This window comes from Mesoplodon bidens, assembly GCF_964165515.1.
Source record: "Mesoplodon bidens genome assembly, chromosome: 18".
Taxonomy (NCBI): domain Eukaryota; kingdom Metazoa; phylum Chordata; class Mammalia; order Artiodactyla; family Ziphiidae; genus Mesoplodon; species Mesoplodon bidens.
In genome coordinates this window covers 48,474,045-48,493,851 of record NC_138175.1, presented here as the reverse complement: position 1 = coordinate 48,493,851, position 19,807 = coordinate 48,474,045, and the positions used below count along the sequence as shown (strand labels likewise).

Below are 19,807 nucleotides of genomic sequence, written 5' to 3'. Positions count from 1 at the left end.
GGATGCCGCGGAAGACGGGCCCCCCTGCTACACTCTGGCCGAGGAGGAGGAGACCGTGGGTCTGGGCAGCGGGCCTTTATTCCGGGAGGGGAAGGCACCAGGCATGCAGAAAGCCATCGATCAGCTGGACGACTTGAGTCTGCAGGAGGCGGGGAGTGGGCTGCGGGGCGAGACCCACACCGACGTCATCCTCGACGTGCTGGCCCCGGTCAAGGCTGCTGCTGCTGGCCGCTGGGTGCCCGACTCTGGCCCCAAGCCCATCCTGGCCTTCTATGGCAACCGCCTGGCAGGCCGCCACAAGGGCCACAAGCCACCCGCAGGCTCCAAGTCCAACTCCAACGTCAGCAACCTCATCCTGCTGAGCCAGGCCTCGCCCGAGGAAGACGCCCCGTGCAGGGGCAGCGGCTGGGTGGAAGGAGAGCAGCGAGGGGCCTCTGCGGAGCCGCCTGCCATCCCGCAGCGGGACGGGGATGGGCCAGACATCAAGGACGTGACCGTGGATGCTGAGGTGACCCAGGGGCAGCTAGGATGCAGGTGGTTCTGGGGTCAGGGCCTCCCCAGAGCTCCAGGATCGGGGCATAGTGAACCAACCTTGCCTCCCGTACATTTGCATGGCCCGCGGCTGGCTCAGGATCCAACACACACAGCTAGCCCACCCTCAGCATGTGACAAGGCTCAGCAAACACTAATACACCCGTAGGATGTGACGAAGCTCAGCAAACACTAACCCGTATTAAGGCGGTGTAAAAACTCAGAACACAGTAATCCACATACGGGAAGGTGATAGAGGCCCAGTACTCTGAACAAGGCCATGGACAGCTCAGCGCCCCCGGAAGATGCAACAGAGCCTCAGCAAACACACCTTCAGGACACATTAAGGTCTCAACACACAGCATTTAAGCCTCCAAAATGGGATGAGGGTTCAGGATGTACAAAATCGTCCTCAGGAATTGACAAGGATGCAGCTGGGATCAGGAGGAGTCCATGAGGGGCAGCGTGGTGGTTCCGGGGTGGGGTGGGGGGCGCTTCTTGGCTGATGCCCATCTCTTCTCCCCAACAGGGGCCAGGTCCTGAGTTCTTCGACCTCAGCAGCTGTCCGGGGGAATGGCTGGGTCAGCCAGACTGGACCTGGAGAGCGTCGGGGTCCACGGGCTCAGGGGCTCCCACCATGCCACACCCACCCGCATGGTCCACCCCGGGCCACCAGCCTTCTGCAGCACGTCGGCGGGCACCACTGAGTGGCGACCCCACCCCTGCCCATCACTGGTGATGCGCTACTGGGGCTGGCATCCCCTCCTCAGAGCTATCCCCTGAACTGACAAATTATTCTTACAGAAAGATAATTTCCAGAAATACCCCATTCCCCCCGCCCCGCTCACGGCGCATGCCTGCACACCCCCCCCGAACACAGGAGTGGGTTTTGGGGTCTGGCCCGTGGCCCCTCGGCCAGAGGGATGCAGGAAGGGGGCTGCACCCCACTGGCCCTGGTGCCTCTGTTTATTTCCATAAAGCACTGCTCACCAGTACTGCCTCACGCCTGTCCTCCCTGCCTGAGGCCTGGGACCTGGCACTGGGGTGGGGTTCGGGGGGCACCCCAGGGCCCTGCTCTCTAATGCTGCACCCAGCCAGCCACTGGCTCAGGCTGGAGGCTGTGCTTGGCACACTGACCCATCCGCTAAACATGCTCAGTGGCCTGGCACGTAAGGAATCCACCCTCAGAACATTCTCAGTGCTCAGCAGATGCCAATCTGAGCTTGCCAGATGCCAGGTTCTCAGCGTCTGTTGACCTGTCTTTGCCACACGTGACAGGCTTGGCATGCACTCATCCATGCTTGGGACGTGAGAAGTGTAAGTTCACTCAGCAGGTGTATGTAAATTCACGCTTGGTACATGCTCTCGTGTCCAGACGTGTGAGTCCACCCTCGGGCTATGGCAGTGGCTCAGCGCGTGCTCATCTGGCTGGGGACACACCAAGTGTGCAGCACACGCTGCGCCATGCTGGCTACATGAGGCTCGGTTCATGCCAGCCCACAAGGTCACACGCGCATGCTCAGCACACACTAGCTCATGTGCATTGTGCGCCGACGGCTCAGCGCACGCCAGCCCACGCTGGTCACCCACTGAGGGCTCAGCACACACCAGCCATGTGCTGAGCGTCCAGTACACACCAAACCACACTGGTCACATGCTGAGGGCTCAGCATGCGTGAAGGTGTCCCCACCAGAGGGCCATGCCAGCTGTCCCCTACCCGGCACCCCACCTCACACCACTCAGTCAGGCACAGGCTGTACACACAAGTTATTTACTTCTTATTATGACCTCAGGCCCTCTTTGCCCTGGAAAGTGGGGTGGGCCAGGGGGCCAGGCCCAGCATGCACCCCTACTTCTTCGGGGGCTGATCCCTCCCCCAGCTTGGCTAGGTCCTCTGCGGCCACAGCATCAGGCTGGCGGGGGCGGAGGTAGAAGCGGGAGAGCACGGGGGGAGCCTGTGGGAGCCACAGTGGGGCAGACAGAAGCGGGGGCACGGGGACAGGGATCGAGACCTGGAACACCCGCGCCCGCGGGGGCCTCGCAGGCCTGTTCTGTCCGCTGGACCGGGCCTCAGAGCAGGCGACAGGCGTTGCCCACGCTGTCAGCTGAGGTGTCAAGGTCATGGCTGTAAGGGGAGTCCCAGTCCCTCAGGAAAACGGCCTCCAGCTGGCTCCGCAGGCCGCCCCGCCCGTTCTGCGTCACCAGCAGAGAGGTGCCCGCCGTCTCGGTGAAGTAGCTGCCGGACCAGTTGGAGGTTCCTACAGGGAGCGGGGGTCCAGAGAATCAGGGCCCGTGGTGCTGCCTGGACCCCCTTCCGTCCCCCCACCCCGGCGGCGCTCAGGACACTCACCGATGTAGGTGGCACGTTCAGTCACCATGTACTTGTTGTGGTTGACGCGGGTGTAAGGGACTCGGGCCTGGGCCTCGTCCGCAGGGACCACAAAGAGTTTCTGAGAGGGAGGGGAGATGTGGGGTTGGGTTAGAGAAGCCCCAGGGTCTGGGGTGGGGAGTGGAACCAGGTCTGCGGGACTGGGGACTCAGCTTCTTCTCTCGCGGGCCTGGGGGCCAGAATGGGTACTCGGTAAACGCCGGCTGAAAGGGAGGACCCTGTCGCCTCATATGCCACCTGTTCCCTCTAGAATGACTCCGGTTCATCCCTTAGGTCTTACTTCAGATGTCCCCCTTTCCAGAAAGTCTTCCGCGACCCCTCAGGCTGCAGCGGGAGCTTCTGCTGGGCTCCCCCATCCCAGCCCTAACCCCTCTGCCCGTGCCCTTGATTCTGGCCAATCAGGGCACAGCCCACTCTGGGTTGTCCCTGTCAGATGACAGGTGAGCTCCACGATTGCTGTGTCCCCGGTACTGCCCTGCACAGGGGCTGATGGGTAGGTCTGGGGTAGGTGCTTACCACCTGGATGTCAAAGTGGGTGTGGTTGTCACGCAGGGCAGCCAGGGAGAGCAGGAAGGCCCGCATGGATGGCTCAGAGTGCCCCCAGCAGCTGACCAGCAGGCGCACCTTGACGCCCCGCTCATAGGCAGCCCGCCGCAGCCCGTCGTCAATGGCAGGCCAGAACCTGGGGGAGGCGGGTGCAGGATGCGGAGGGAGGCCTCACTTCAGCTTTAGGGAGCCAGGCATGGGGCCCGCTGCAGCTTCTGAGAAGCCCCAAGCCCCTACCCCATCTCTAGCTCCAAGCCCTGCTCCCCCCACCAATCTTCTCATTGTCTTGTCTGCTGCCCCCAGACTACCTGCTCTGAGCCCCCAGAGTCCAGTCATCCCCCCTTCCTATCCCAGATCTCAAACCCAAACCCTGCCACCCCAAACCTGAATACCCTTAGTCCTACCTCCCAAGCCCGTCATCCCATATCCAGCCCACACTCCCTGCCTCCTACCTGCAGAAATCCCACATCCCGCATCCTCTGCCTTAAGCCTCCAGTCCCCCGTCTCCACACCACCCCCCGAATATTTTCATCCTCTTCTCTGTCCCCTTCTCCTTGTCTTGAGCATCCAGACCCACTCTCCCTGTCACCTCTGTCTCTCCCCATGGCGTCCCCTCCCTCTGTCCCCTGGTCTTGGCCCCGTGCCTGCTTTCTGGGCCCCATCGCTCTCTCTCCTGTGTCCTCTCCCACTCACGGTGGCTCCCTACCCTGACCCCTGTCCACGCGCCCAGCGGTACCTGTGTGGGTGGGAGAACTCCATGGTGGGCAGGTAGTTCATGACCGCGATGTAGATGAAACTCCGCGCGTTGTCCACCACGTTGAGGAGGGCTTTCAAGTCTGGGGTGCGGCCACTTGGACACAGTGGTGGGGGTGCACTCTGGGGGATGAGGGGACAGTCAAGACACATGTCCTTCACAGTGGACCCCTGCTACAGACAGCTTGTCACGAGCCAGGTCCTGTGGGTCTCACTAATGCTCAGCCTCCATGAAGGAGAGGGATAATTACCACGTCCTTCTTTTGCAGGTGAGCAAACGGAGGCTCAGAGAGGGTAAGTGATTTGCCTAAGGTCACACAGCTGATAAATGGAGCCAGAGTTTGAACCGAGGCTGTCTGGTTCCAGAACTTATGCTCTAACCCAGTGGTTCTCGACATGAGGTCCCTGGTCAGGCAGCAACAGCATCAGCTGGAAACTTGTTAGAAATGCAAATTCTTGGGCCTCACTGCCCACGGCACACAGAACCAAGGTGCTGGGGTGGAGCCCAGGAATCTGGGTTTCAACAAGCCCTTCTGGTGATTCTAATGCATGCTCAAGTTTGAGGACCTCTGCTCTAATCACTTTTGTCCCTGACTTATAGTCCATCCTGATGGCACTCCTCATGTGCCCAGCCACACCAGGCCCTTCACCCAGCTCTCTCCATCCTCACAACAGGTGAGCAAACTCGAGCTCTGAAAGGGGTAGTGGTAACGGGGGAACCATTAATGTCCCGTGGGAGGTCACTGGAGCAAAGGACCCCAGTGAATCGTGTCCCCCCATCCATGCCTTAGTGTGGCCCTCCAGGATGACACTCGGCTTGGTCAGGTGACTTGCTCGGGGGGACCCAGGTTGGCCACCCCAACTAGTGAAAATATCAACAGCTAAAAACAGCGGTGCCTTGTCCAGAGTGCCAAGGGCAATAGTGGGTGCTGTCCCATAGAACTTTCCGCATTGATGGAAATGTTCTCTATCTGCACTGTCCAGTATGGCAACTGCTTGCTATGTGTGGCTGCTGAGCACTTGAAATGTGGCTGGTGTGACTGAGGAACTGAGTTTTTAACTGTAGTTCATTTTAATTGATTAAAAATGCGACATGCAGCTATACTGGACAGGTCACCCAGGGCTCGGCCTGCATGGACCCAGCCGTGCCTCTCACTAGCCCTAAGAGGTGGTAAATATTGTAGTACTTATTTTCTGTGTGAAACCAAGGCCTAGGGAGGTTGGGACACAGCTCAGGCCCTGAGTGAGCAGGAGTGACAGCCAGTGGTCAGGAACCCCCATCCCTACCAAATCACTGGGCAGGGCTTGATGGGGGCCTAGAGAAGGGATGTGGCCGGGGTGTGACAGGCCCCTCTGCCCTCAGACTCACTGCCAGGTAGGCCAGAGCAGGGGTTCCGTTGAGGCAGATTTCCATTGGTGTCTCTTGATTGTAGCGGGTGTCATAAGGCCGGGGCCAGGTTGACGGGATGGAGATGCCCGCCTGGCCCAGGTACCAGTAGGCCTCAAAGATCTTGGTCAGGTCTCGAGCTAGGCAACTGCAGTTGTACATGACCACGCCCAGCTCCTTGACCTGTGGGAGGGCAATGCTGAGCCCGGGGTGGTGGCCTGGTGCCCACAGATGACATGGACACCTGCAGCCCTTCCCCCTGCCCCCCCCCAAGTCCCCCTACCTGCCCCTTGCCCTTCTATCTCCCCCTCTCTCTGACCCTGTCTTCCTTCTTTCTGCCCCTTAACCACGCCCCCCACCCCCCCTCTCCCAGTTAAAGCCCTGGGATGGACATGATCTTGACTCAAGACTAAAATCTTAAGTTTTGGTGAAAATCAGTTATTCCAAAGCTCCAGGTTTCCTGAGCCTTTGCGTACACCGTTGCTTCTACCCTCCACTGAGCTCCTACTCAGTCTTAGGTCTCAGCTGACAGTTTCCTCCTCCAGGGATCCTGACTTGACTGCCCAGCCTGTGTCAGGCATTCCTTGAGGCTCTCAGGGTCCCTTGGGCCTCCTTCATCACCTTCTCTGGTGACAAACCTGCCTCCCCATTGGACTGGGAGGACAGGCACAGGGGATGTCTCAGGGACAGCTGTGTGTTCAGCATCTCCCTGCGGAGCTGGTGAGATTAGGGGTTTGGAAAATATTTGTTGAGCAAAAAGGATCACTGCCTAAGCTGTACCCTTTTCCTGTCCTGTGCCAATTCCTACAGCTCCTCCAGTTATCAGATTAGTTTTCATCTCTTTTGGGAGACTTTCCTTGGTACCCCAGGTTGGGTCACCCGTCCTGGCCCTGACCCCTCCACTCGTGCTCCCCCCTCGCCACCATCTCAGACTTGACCCTTTTGGGCTGACACTGGAGACAGGCCCGTCTCCACCCTGGACCGGGGGTTCCAAGAGGTCCACCACGTTCCCAGCATCAGAACAGGGCTGGGCTTAGAGCAGGCACGCAGAGAGTGAATCATGGAGGTCAAATGGGTGGACAGGGCCTGGAATGTCCTGTAGATGCCATCGGGGATCAGAGGGGCTTCCCTGAGCAGAGCGAGGCGGGTGGAGGGCTGGATTTGGGGATGTTAGGTAGGAGGTGGGAAGGAAGCCATTGCAGAGACTGGAAGAGAGGACTCTGGGGTTGAGGTGGGGCGCAGCTGGAGGCCGGGCGCCCTGTGGGGCAGGGAGCGGCCTAGAAGGGCAGTGGGCAGGGTGCAGGCAGACCTGGGTCAGGGAACGCCAGTCCATGTTGGCACTGCCAAGGTAGAAGTGGGTCTGGTCTACCACCCAGAACTTGGTGTGCAGGACGCCATGGGTCAGCTTCTGCATGTCCACCATGCGGACCTGGGCACCTGGAGGGACAGGGGTGGTGGTCAGGGGCTGGCTTGGGCAGCCCCAGGCCCGGCCCACTCCCAGCTGCCCCCTAGCTCACCGCTTTGCAGCAGGGCCTGCAGATCTGCCTGGGGCTGGGGCCCACTTGGCTTGCTCACGGCAATGCGGACCTTCACACCTCGGGGTGCCAGGGTCTGTAGCTGCCGGAGGACCTCCTCGCCCTGGGGGGAGGGGAGAGACTCTGAGGGGCTGGATCAGCCAACTCTCCAACCCCATGCAGCACCCCCCATGGAGTTGTTTTGAGATTAGGCTTCTAGATCTGATCAGGCTTTACATTAGCAGGGACACTCAGGGAAGGCTTTACACAGGTTAAGATGTTAAAACCTTTATCTGTTTGTTTTTGTGTGTGTGGTAATTGGGCCTCTCACTGTTGTGGCCTCTCCCATTGCGGAGCACAGGCTCCAGACGCGCAGGCTCAGCAGCCATGGCTCACGGGCCCAGCCGCTCCACGGCATGTGAGATCTTCCCCGGGCTGGGGCACGAACCCGTGTCCCCTGCATCGGCAGGTGGACTCTCAACCGCTGCGCCACCAGGGAAGCCCCTATCTGTTTTATTTTATTGATTTTTTTAGCCGCACTGTGCGGCATGTGGGATCCTAGTTCCCCGACCAGGGATTGAACCCGTGCCCCCTGCAGTGGAAGTGCAGAGTCTTAACCATTGGACCACCTGGGAAGTCCCTTTATCTGTTTTAATAATTGGCGCTCTGAGCCCTGCTAGGGCCTCCCTGCCACTCCTGCCCTTCACGGGACCTTCCCAAGATCCTGACTTGGAAGTATCAATGCCTGTCACAGAAGGGACCTCTGGGCACCTTGCAGGATGTTGGGGGCACAGTGCAGGCTTGGGGTCTGGGAAGGTTTGGGTGAGGCTTGATGATGCCAATAACATGAATAACAACAGCCACTGATTCCCTGGTTTCTACTGTGAGCCAGGCCCCTTCTAAGCCCCTTAACATGTGAACTCACTGACTTCTCACCACTCTCACTGATGAGGCAAATCTGAGTATATCCCAAGGTGCAGATGGGGAAACTGAGCATTGGAGAAATCAATGGGGAAGCAGGATTTGAACTCAGATGGTCTGCCTCCTATGTCTGTGCTTTGTGCTTTGAACCATTCCAGTAGGAACCACAGGGCGTGGGAGCTCATGACTTTTTTTTTCTTTTTTGGCTTGTGGGATCTTAGTTCTCCAACCAGGGATTGAACCCGCGCCCTTGGCAGTGAAAGCACAGAGTCCTAACCACTGGACCGCCAGGGAATTTCCAGCTCATATCAGTTTTAACTGTCGTATAGTTTTTCAGGCAGTGCTTAATAAACCTCACAATTTTAATACATTTTAAGCCTACCTCTGACAAAGAGTGGCAGCAAGGAAAGGGAAAAAACGGGACAAATTCACCATGTCTTTCAACGAAGGGCTTCTCCACCTAGGCTGCTCCTTTTCAAATCTTGAAGTTTTATGTTTTTTAAGTTTCTCTGCAGACCCTAACAAGGCTATCAGAGCAAATGCTTATAAAGGGCTGACTCTGTCGGGCATTGTGCTGTAATTGGCAGGGATTAGCCCGTTTCATCCTCACAAGAGGGGAGTGCTAGATATTGCCCCATTCTACAGATGAGGAAACTGAAGACCGAGAGGTGAGGTGACCTGCCCAAGGTCACACGGCTGGGAAGTGGCAGCCTGGCTTGAGGCTGGGCTGGTACTCACTCCATGTTTCCATTTCTTTGTGTGACAGGGTCGGGGCAGCTTGTGGGTGAGCGATATCTGCCAGCCTAATCCCTCATAACCAAACCCATACCCTGACATTCAGAGGCCTCCAGATGAATGTGACAAAACGCCCCCAGTCCAGAGGGCCATGTGAAGACAGTTGCTTCCAAACACCTGTGTCCAACCCGCTGTGTGAGACATGTCCACCTGTCTCCCGGGCTATAGGGAAACCCCTTTCATCCACCTCCCCAGTGCCTCCCCCCGACGCCCCCCACCCCCCCACCCGCTGCCAGCCAGGGCCCAGGTTGCCAGGTACCTGCTGAGCAGAGGGCTCCTGAGTGTGGGTGTCATTGTTGGTGAGGGTCCAGTAGAAGGAGGCAATGTCCAGGCTGCTGTGGGCACCGGCGAGCAGGCCCAGCCAGGCCTGGCTGGTGGAGGGGTTGCCCGTGGAGGCATTGGGGAAGTCCAGGCCCTCGGGAATGCTCTCCACCAGCACTGCTCTGGGGGGTAGGGGGAGGCAGAATCAGCCATAGGGGGCTGGAACGTGAGTGCTCACTTGTCTGCCCACGGAGGATGGAAGACTATGTGTATTTGTGTCGGTACTCATGATTCTCTGTGTGTCTGCATTTGCCTGTCTAGAGGTGTGGAAGGAAGGTTGTGCATGTGGATGTGTGTGTGTGTGTGTGTGTGTCTGTCCCCAGATGTGGATGGAAGACGCCATGTGTGTCAGTTCACAGACAGATAGAAGATGATGCTGTGGCTGCCATGGCAACAGTGTGGGGGAAGGGGGTGGGCATGGAGGGAAGAACCGTGACGGTCCACTTGGGAGTCGGCGATCACCTTATTCTGTCTCGACCACTGGGTGCAGGCCCTGCTTAGTGCGTGTTGAAGTGTCCCTGGCCTGGCAGCGCCCCTCCCCCCACCACCTGAGGCGCCCACGCCCCCCTCCACTTACTCGCAAGGGTCATAGCAGGGGGCTGGGCGCTGGTTGGGCCCAAAGAGATGCAAATCGCCGTATTCCCATAGAAACAGCTGAGTCATCAGGGCACCAAAGCCCACAACCGCCAGGATGAGCACCAGCAGGACCCAACGGGCTTTCTGTGGGGAGGAGGAGGTGATCAGCCAGCCCAAGGAGGGCAGCCCAGGCCATGGCTGAGACAGAGTGAGGGTGGCGGTGGGCTCCTACCTTTTCTGCAGCTTTCCATGCCTCGATCTCGTTCATGGGTAGTTCGTTGGAGGGCTCCTCAGCAGGCACCTTCAGCTGGGGGACAGGGATGATGGGGTGTGTGGGGGGGTGACAGGGCAGCTCAGTGGGGCCCCTACTCTCTGCTGGGTCCAGCCCCTCCCCACTGGGTCCCCCATCCACCTACCTCCTGGTACATCAGTTTAGGCTTCATCTTGCTGGGCAGCCAGGGGTTATACAGATTCCAGCGGCAAAGTGGGTGTGTCAGGGTCTCCAAACTGCAGGGAACAAAAGCTGGCACTGTGTGGGGGTGTTCTAGGCTTTTGGGGACATCACAGAAAGCAGATCAGCTTCGGGCTCACGGGACTCACTGGGTCGACTTGTCTGTGATCACGGGGGCCACTGGCACTGCGCCTGCCACCCCTAAAGGAGGAAGCTGACTGCTGGTCAGTTGGGATTTCGAAATCCCTCGAGGTCCAACTCCTTTGCTTCCCTCCTATCCCTCTGCGGTGGCCTCCCTGCCCCCCTTTAGTGCCCACCATGCCCCCGCCCCAAGCCCCACCCTGCCCCTCATCAGCACCCACACTGCTCCCCATTAGCGCTTTCCCTTCTCTGAGCTCTAACCTATACATTCCCAAAATGACAGCTCCGGATTGGGTCAGCGGAGCCCTAAATCTTTGTGCCTGGCTTCTCCCAGCCCTGGGATTACCCAGAAGTCATTTTCCAGGTGGCTCCTTTGCCCTCACCCTCAGGTAACCACTAGACAGCTCAGGCCGGGAGCCCAGGACCATCGCGGCCTCCCCGCCAGACCCCAGCCCATCCCCGAAACCATCCTCCCCTCCCCTGCCCCAGAGGGGCCTCGGTCTTACTCGGCAGGCGGCTGCTGCTACCTCCACGGGGCCCCAGCTTCTGCCCCCACAGGCTGAGCAGGGGCGGGAGGAAGGAGGGGGCGGGGCCCGAGGGGCTCCGCCCACTGCAGCGGGGAGTCTGCGCAGTGAGCGCGCCGGTCCGGGCTCACCGCAGGAAGAAGGGGGGCCCGGCCGCCCAGTACAGCCAACCTGACGGGGGTGGAGGGAGAGTACATGGCTGAGCGATCGGCTTTGCTACGGTCCACCCTAGAGCCCCCATGTGGGGTAGGGAGGCCACAGGTAAAGAGAAAAAAGACCCCCACATCTTTTCTCGTCTGCAAACCTTGTGAATTTTTGTACCATGGGCGTGTATTACCTGGTCAAAAATAAATACATAAATAAGATTAATGACTTTAAAAATTATAAAATGAAATGGAATGATCAAGGCTGAATAACATGATTTAGGGACGTAGCGATGAAATCAGCTTAGAAGACACAGCCCACGCTAAGGGCGGGGAAGAGCGGTGGGGGGGGGAGGGGATGGTGGGTTTTCCCTTGGACTGTGGACTGCAGTCAGTGTTTCGTTAAAAAAAAAAAAAAAAAGTCAACTGATATTTTGATAAGGATTTAAAAATTTTTGTCTCTTAAATCCAGGCTCTGGCTGGAGGGGTAAGCAGGGTTTCCCACATACCATCTCATATCTCCGAAGCAGGATTTGAGGCCACAGATGGAGAAATAAATTGGAGGTCCCCCTCCCCGCCCACCTTTCTCAATGAAAGAGGGGCAGGACCCCCTTCCCCACATCCAGGCAGGAAGTCAACAAATGCAGAGAAGGATTATTACTGAGGGGAGCAACAGCGTTGGAAGTGGTTGCCTTGACAGCGGGATTTGGGGGTGGGTCAGGATTGCTTTTTATCGTCCGCCTATTTTCTTTTTTAAAATTGTGAAATATGAGCGACTTACAGAAAAGAAAACATCTCTGTGCAGGTTAAAAAATAATTATAAAGCCCACACAGGTGTTGCCGCGTCCCAGGTTTTGTCACGTTTTTAAAAATTCATGCGCACGCATTAATGTGTTTTTAAAAAAAGAAGAAAAAAGGAAGGAAATTCCAAAAGGGAGCCAGGTTCTCTCCTTACCGCAATATCCTGCCTAGATCTGAAAGGATAATTTGGAAACCCCTTTCCCCCCAACGTCGGATCCCAGATTGGCAAGGGTGGAAGAGCACAGCTAGATCCCCTCCTATCATTGCAGGGAGCGAGCCAAACCGGGATGGGTCAAATGGATCCAGCAAGAAATGGCAACAGATCAAGGTTATTTGGAACTCCAGAGGTCACCAAGAGAAGCAGAGGATAACAGTCTTGGATGTGGCTGACCTCAGGGTTGGAGGGTGGGGGGAGGGGGAGGCATGGGGCGGGGCAACAAGTTTGCCTTTTATTTATTTATTTGTGAAGGGCCTTGGTGAGAAACGTTTTATTTAAGAATATGGGGTTGGAACTGCAGGTGATGTGAAATTAGGGAAGCTAAGATAAACAAAAACAAAACTGGGCAAGAGGTAGGGTGCGGAGCTGTGAGGGACGTCACTCTGCAAGGTGAGCCGGGGAACTGGGATGGCTGGTAGTAAATCAAAAATAGGAAGAAAATAGACGCATTTCATTCAGTTTGTTAGCGAGCTTTCGGCTTTCAAATTGTGCCGTGATGATAGGTCTGTAATGATGGGTTTAATTTTGACTTGTTATATTTTTATCAAAGCAATACACCTAAGGTATCAATATTTCAAAAGAAAACTAGTCCTGAAGAGGTGGTGTAGACTGGGTTAGATTGGCGAGGCAGTTAACACTGTGGCTTCCAGAGCCAGGTGCCTGATTTTAATATGAGCCTCAGCGTGTACGTGACCGACTTCAGAGAAGTGACAGTGCATCTGTGCCCGAGTTTCCCCATCTGCAAAATGGGCACAGCAAGAATAGCACCTACTTTTTACGAGGCTGTTCATTAATTTTGCACACATTTATGGAGTACCTGTGCGCCAGGTATTCTTTTAAGCACTGGGGACATCACTGTGAACAAAACAGACATGAGGAAAGACAGACAAAAAACAGTATTAAATTAAATTATATGTTAGAAGGTAATAAGTGCTATGGAGTCTCAGGGAAGAGGGACAGGGGTGGGGCCGGGGTTGGGATTGCTTACAATTTTAAATAAAGAGGTCAAGGAAGGCCTCGCAGAGAAGGCAGTACCTGAGGGGATAAAACTTCAAGCAGAGGAGGAATGGAGCTACTGGACATCTTGGGGAAGAGTGTTCTAAGCAGAGGGAACAGCGAGTGCAAAGGCCGTGAGGCAGGAGTGTGCCTGGTGTGGATAGGGAAGAGCGAGGAGACCAGTGTGTCTGTAGTCGAATGGCCTGTGGGAAGAGGGAGAGGAGGTAAGTCTGAGGTGACAGGACCAGATCATGCTGGGCTACCTGGACTGTGGCAAGGACGGGGCCGTGGGTAGGTTCTGAGCAGAGGAGGGAACATGATCTCCTTTGGGGGTTGTGGTGGGTTGAATGGGGGCCTCAAAAAAGATATGTCAGATGTGGTCATCACTCCTGGAACTTGTGAATGTGACCTTATTTGGAAAAAGGGTCTTTATAGATGTGATTAAGTCAATGATTTAAAGATGAGATTATTCTGGATTATCTGGGTGGGTCCTAAACCCAAGGGCAAGTATCTCTAAAAGAGACAGAAATGAGACAGGACCAGGGAGGCAGCGATTGGAGTGATGGGCTGCAAACCCAGGTGCACCCGGAGCCACCGGAATCTGGCGGAGGCAGGGAACAGAATCTCCCCTAGAAGCTCTGGAGAGAGCACGGCCCTGCTGACACCTTGATTTTGGACTTCTGGTCTCCAGAACTGTGAGAATAAATTTCTGTTGTTTTAAGCCACGCAGTTTGTGGTCATGTGTTACAGCAGCCCCAGGAAACGAATACAGGTGTGTTTACAGGCTCCCTCTGGCTGTGTGGGGAACTGACCGGGTGGGCGTGTGATTTCGGGGAACACTGAGGAGGAGCAAATTTGGGAAAAAGACCAGGAATAATTTTTTTTTTTAATATCAAAAATAGGGGCTTCCCTGGTGGCGCAGTGGTTGAGAGTCCGCCTGCCGATGCGGGGGACACGGGTTCGTGCCCCAGCCGGGAAGATCCCACATGCCGCGGAGCGGCTGGGCCCGGGAGCCATGGCCGCTGAGCCTGCGCGTCCGGAGCCTCCGCAACGGGAGAGGCCACAACAGTGAGAGGCCCGCGTACCGTAAAAAAAAAAAAAAAATCAAAAATAAGTAATGTTTTTTTTTTCTTTTTTTCTTTTTGCGGTACGCGGGCCTCTCACTGTCGTGGCCTCTCCCGTTGCGGAGCACAGGCTCCGGATGCGCAGGCCCAGCGGCCATGGCTCACGGGCCCAGCCGCTCCGCGGCATATGGGATCCTCCCAGACCGGGGCACGAACCCGTATCCCCTGCATCGGCAGGCGGACTCTCAACCACTGCGCCACCAGGGAGGCCCCTGTAATGTGTTTTTTGAACATGTAAAATTTGAGATGTTTAAAATCTGAGTGGCTGGGCTTCCCTGGTGGCGCAGTGGTTGAGAGTCCGCCTGCCAATGCAGAGGACACAGGTTTGTGCCCCGGTCCGGGAGGATCCTACATGCCGTGGAGCGGCTGGGCCCGTGAGCCATGGCCGCTGAGCCTGCGCGTCCGGAGCCTGTGCTCCGCAACGGGAGAGGCCACGACAGTGAGAGGCCCGCGTACCGCAAAAAAAAAAAAAAAAAAAAAAAAAAAAAAAAAAAAAAAAGGGATCACTTTATACCCATCTGGGGAGTGGTGGCTGGGGGCTCTCTGAATGGTTTAAGGGGTGCGTCTTGCAGTCCCAAACCCCTGGGTTCAGCTTTCAGCTCTGTGTGTCACTGGGAGAAGAGGCTCCCTTCTCTGAATCTCACTTGCATTCTCAGAACAATGGGTAGACTAATTTACCAACCTCACGTTTGCTGGGCAGAGTCAGTGAAACCATCCATAGCAGGCAGGTAGCACAGATACAAGCTGGCTGGTTAGCTGTGTCCCCTAGTACCCTGGACACACTTTTATCATAGATAAACTTATATGTGTCCCTTAAAAAGCTAAGTCTATGTCTTATTTATTCCTCTACCCACCCTGTGCCCAGCACGTTGTAACCACTCAATAAATGTTTATTGAAAACAGAAGAAAAGAAGCAGTAGAGCGGACACCCTTGAGAATAGACTTTCTTAGACGTCTCTCTAGATCTAGTGACACTCAGTGTATACACAATGTGTGAGTAGCTTGTGTTCTAAGCCCAGAGCAATAGGGTAGGTGCAGATGACACCTCAGCCTGAGGGTAAAATTCAAGGTCAATTCAAGGTTGATTCAAGCCGTATGAAAGTGCAAAGAAGGATGTGGCGCCAGTTAGCTGCTGAAGCCCACGTGAAGCACTGGACACGCCATACCTCAGGAAACATTCACTAACCTATGAACCTTCCATACGGTTCAAAACAGAACTGTTCTTGGGTTTAAAGGAGCCGACTTTCATTCGATTGTGCAGACCCCTTCAGACTGACTGCACAATTGTCTGTGGTCAAGTCTACAGAAAACAGAACAGGGCACTGGTTTTGTAAACTTTTTTGTTTTGTTTTTAGCAGTAGACCTTTTATTTCAAAGGACCCCCTAGAAGGTGCCCCTTCTAGGGAGAGAAGATGCTCAGTCTGAAAAACAATTAAATAAGTAAAAAAAAATACACACACAACCCCCTGTCCCCCAACACTCCATCATGAATGGTGAATACTTCTGAACTGGAACTCAAAAATCTAAGCTGTCCCATCCCTACTCAAACCCCCTCTGTGGCTCCCCATTGCCTCCAGGACCAAGTGCAACCATCTTACGATGTCCTCTTGGGCCCTACATGGACAGCCCCTGTGGACCTTCCCCACCATTACAGCTTCAGTCCCCCTTTCTGACTCCAAAGCTGTCTCCGATTCCCACCTCCTCCCTGAATTTCAGCTCCGGAAGTCCCATGGCCTCCTAGACACCTCCACCCAGGTGTCCCTAAGCCCCATACACCAACCGTGTCTCCAACTGTCCTTAGGATCTCTCCGAAACCTGCCCCTCCCCCGGGTCCCCCTTTCCAGGAGAGCTGTTCTACCCATCCTTCAGGTCTCAGCCTGTGCGCTACCTTCTCCAGAAAGCCCTGACTCCCCCAGAGTCCTGGGCCTTGTCCTGGACCGCCCAGAACTTATCCACTTGGCCTCCCAAGCGTGTCTCCCACCACCACCCCCTTTTTCTCTCCCCTCCATGGCCCCGAACTGGCCTCTCCCACTTGGGTCCCTACTCCAGCCACATCCCGTGGCTCCCAGCCTCCACTCAACCCTTCCAATTCCCCCTCTATCTGAGTCTGAGTTGTCCCCCACTCTGCTCAAAACCTCTCTGTGGCCCCCCGGTATCCACAGGATAAAGTCTCAGCTCCTCACTGTAGCTCCCAAAGCCCTGAATGATCTCCCCTCAATAACCTCTTGGGCTTATTCTCTTACCATCCCTGATGGCCTAGTCATATTTAATGTTTTTCAGTTCCTCGAACTGAAACCACACGTTTACCACCAAACCTGCCCACAGCTTCTCCTCCTGCCTAGCGTACCTTTTCTCCTCTTCATGTTGCTTATTCCCATCAGCTCGTGTACCACCTCCTCCAGGAAGCCCTCCCTGACCCCCTGTCTGGTCCAGGCATCCTTTTTGGGATCTGACAGTTCCCTGGGCTTCTCTAGCCCAGCCCAGACCCCTCTGCCTGTGTTTCCCCCAACCTGGCCCTGAACACTCTGGGCTCTCACTACCTGATGATGGATCTGTTTCTCCCACTGGACTGCAAAACCTGCGAGGGCAGGGCCAGGGCTGGCTCAGTCACTGCTGTGTCCCCAGTATCACCCAGCACAGGGACAGTTCAACGACTACTGCTGACAAGCCCTATCTAGAAATTGGAGATACAGCACAGACAAAAAAAAAAAAAAAAAAGTCCCCTAGGAAGGAAGAAATTCTTTTGAGGGAGTAAGACAGTAGATTGAATGAGCGAAACATACAGTTGGTGCCTTGGAGAAAAATAAAACAGTGAAAATGGTTGATGTCTCAGTTCAAAAAGAACAACACAACACATCTGGGGCAAAGAAGCATTATTATCCCTGTTTTTCAGATGAGGAGGTAGGGCTCAGGGAAATCACTGCCCAGGTCACACGGCGTTGGTCTGTCGGCCAAGAATTTGAACCCAGAGCTCAGTTCTGTTCCAGGACACTACACTGTCAAACCAATTCCCGAACACAGAATAAGGCAGAATATCTTTTCCTTGCCACCCTCAGGGAGATCTGAGCCTGTGAAAGGATAGGATGTGGGAGAGCGGGGTCTCCTTACGTTTATGGAACCAGGCACTTCTCAAAACACTTGATATATTCAATTCTAACAGCAGTGTTTCTTTTAGCCCCGGGTAACAGATAAGGGAACAAAAGACCTAGAAAGGTTCAGTCACTGGCACAAAGGGACACAGCCAGGAAACGGTGGAGCCAGAATTTGAGCCCAAGCTGCCTCAGGGTCCCGGGTGTAGACAGCTACCTCTCCTGCTGTGTAACTTCTGTAGATCTGTGAAGCCCTCCGTCCCTCCCCAGTAGCCTCTAAAAACCCCTACCAACATCCCTCCCCCATCCCACCCCACCCCAAATCTTTGAGAGGGACATTTGAAGCTTTCTCCAAATACAAAGGATATGTGAGTGCAGCTTTAAGAAGAAGAGTCTGGCTGTCCTTCCAACCAGGCTGCTCTTGCCAATCCATCCTTGGCAGAAGTTCTCCAGCTGCTTCTGCTTCTTCATGTCACATCATGTCACATCAGATCACATCCCTCCTCTCCTCCAAATCCTCCCATGGCTCCCACCTCACTCAGAGTAAAGCCCAAGTCTTCTCCATGGCCCACGAGACCCCAGATGATCTGCCCCCATCACCCCGCTAACTTCATCCCCCATCCCTCTCCTTCCTCACTGGTCTCCTTGCTATTCCTTAAATATTCCATGCATGCTCCTACCTCAGGGCCTTTGCATTTGCTGTTCTCTCTGCCTAGAATGCCGCTCTTCCCCCAGATAGCCATGTCACTCTCTCCCCTCTTCAAGTCTTTGTTCAAATGTCACCAGATCACCCTACTTAAAACTATAATCTTTGCATCCCCCAACTCCCTCCTAACACATCATATAACCTACTTCCCTGTTTGTGTACTGTCTCTTACCCCTGCTAGAATGTAAACTCCGTGATCTCTGTTTTGCTCACTGATGTATCCCCAATGCCTAGCCCAATGCTGAGCATGTAGAACATGCTTAATAAATATTTATTGAATGAATTAACTTGCATTTTCATTCCCATGTTGCAGGATGTAGCAACTGAGGCACAGGGACCTTAAGCCAGCTGCCCAAGGTCATGCAGCTATTTAAGTACTAAATGCTAGAACCAAGATTGGAACCAGGGTGTTCCAGTCCCCAGGCACACACTGTAATGACTGTCCTACACGGTCATGCTAAGGCAAGCTGAGTGACTAAGATACTTACCTTTCCACCTGGGGATTCAGGGTTGCTGAGGTTTGACAAAGGTGTGGTGAGACCTGCCTCATCTCTCTGCACCCCCAATTCTATAAGTCAAGGGAGGGTTGGGTCTAAGCTTTCTAGAGTCTTCCTCCCACCAAGCGCTCCTCGACTCCTGCCGTTGGCTAAGTGCTCTCAATTTGGGGGTGGGAAATCAGTCACTCCAACAAGGTAAGGAGATAGGGATTAAGTATTTACGTGAGCAAGGTTCATGATGGCTGATGGGTCACCCCCTCAGGTGTGGTGATGTGGCAGAGGTGAGGACAGCATAGAGATCATGATGTGGGACAGCAGGGGTTGGCTGCTGTGGCAGAGAGTATCAGGGTACAGAGAGTGGTGACGACACCACGGTAATGATGAGGGCAGCTGGGGGGAGGGGGAGAGCGATAATGAGGAGGGGATGAAGGTGACTGGATGAGGGTGAGGGTGAGATGGTTAATCATATTAGCTCAAATGGCCACATCAAGCTGGGCATGTCACAAGAATAAACTCGCAGGATCCTCACAATCATCCCTGACGTAGGTGTCCTTGTGTGCGTTTCACAGATGAGGAAGCTGAGACTGCAAACGTGTGATTAGGTGGTCAAGGTTACCCAGATGTTTAGTGGTGGAGCCAGGATAACGGGCTCTAGTACCCGGTATGTGAGAGGGGACACGGGGAAATACCGGGGACATGAAGGGAAGAATAACAACTGTAAGGCAGGGTAGGTCCTTACGGGGAAAACTAGAAGCATTAGGCACGGACAGTGACTGTCAGAGGACGGGGAGGGATGGAGACATAAAGGATGAGGAAGATATAAGGGAAGCGTGAGCGCGACTTAAGGAGATGGTGACAAGAGGCGTGCGAAGGTGACACGGGGGTATGATGACGATTTATGAGAAGGACTTCGTAAAGGAGTAATAGAAACAAAAGAGGGAGAGGGGTGCAGGCGATATGAGAAGGCGACACGACTTAAAGGGGGGGTGACTGCGACATTTGGTGGCCATGGGGACTTAAAGGGAACGAAATCTTATCAAGGGGGTTGACGGCGACCTAAGGAGGGTGATGGCGACATAAGGGGAGTGGTAACGATTTAAGCGGGATGCAACGTAAGGGGAGGAATGGGGGACATAAAGGGACAGAGGATGATATAAGAGGAGAGATGCATTATATTCGAAGGACGACACGAGGAGGGCAGCCGAGACGCCGCGCCCCCAGATCGCATATTACCTGCACTCCACGTCTCCCACTCCGGGACTCAGCCCCGCACGTACCTTCTAGGCTGGAGCCCCGCCCGACCGCCCCCGCCGCGCGCAGGCGCACTCCGGCTAGACTGCGGGCCGGCGGGGACCAGGCAATTGCCTTTCTCATTGGCCGCGCTC

The 19,807-nt window shown here is 55.1% G+C and overlaps 2 protein-coding genes across 4 annotated transcripts in view; one reads left to right on the top strand and one right to left on the bottom strand.

Annotated features, from left to right (window-relative positions):
• The window catches only part of HIPK4 (homeodomain interacting protein kinase 4), a gene marked incomplete at its 5' end in the record, with an annotated part of 4,696 nt that extends 2,514 nt beyond the window's left edge, over positions 1-2,182 (top strand). Inside the window, 3 exon segments of the mRNA XM_081216038.1 lie at positions 2-508; positions 1,061-1,137; positions 1,139-2,182. Coding sequence (XP_081072164.1) covers positions 2-508; positions 1,061-1,137; positions 1,139-1,238 — 684 coding nt within the window. The 3' untranslated portion in view covers positions 1,239-2,182.
• A 106-nt stretch (positions 2,183-2,288) lies between these two features.
• PLD3 (phospholipase D family member 3) lies at positions 2,289-19,764 on the bottom strand. Of its 3 annotated transcripts, XM_081216198.1 has the most exons (14): positions 19,656-19,745; positions 15,317-15,430; positions 10,832-11,020; positions 10,150-10,240; positions 9,966-10,040; positions 9,735-9,877; positions 9,096-9,279; positions 7,124-7,244; positions 6,916-7,043; positions 5,589-5,789; positions 4,203-4,342; positions 3,437-3,602; positions 2,882-2,981; positions 2,289-2,789 (listed from the first exon to the last, which is right to left on the bottom strand). In XM_081216198.1, exons 4-14 carry the CDS (start codon positions 10,174-10,176, stop codon positions 2,602-2,604), a joined length of 1,473 nt encoding a protein of 490 aa, XP_081072324.1. In that variant the 5' UTR covers positions 10,177-10,240; positions 10,832-11,020; positions 15,317-15,430; positions 19,656-19,745; the 3' UTR covers positions 2,289-2,601. The 3 variants fall into 3 exon arrangements, with proteins under 3 accessions (XP_081072324.1, XP_081072323.1, XP_081072325.1); XM_081216197.1 differs by lacking the exon at positions 15,317-15,430 and having other exon boundaries at positions 19,656-19,748; XM_081216199.1 differs by lacking the exons at positions 10,832-11,020; positions 15,317-15,430 and having other exon boundaries at positions 19,656-19,764.
• Positions 19,765-19,807: the final 43 nt, after the last annotated feature.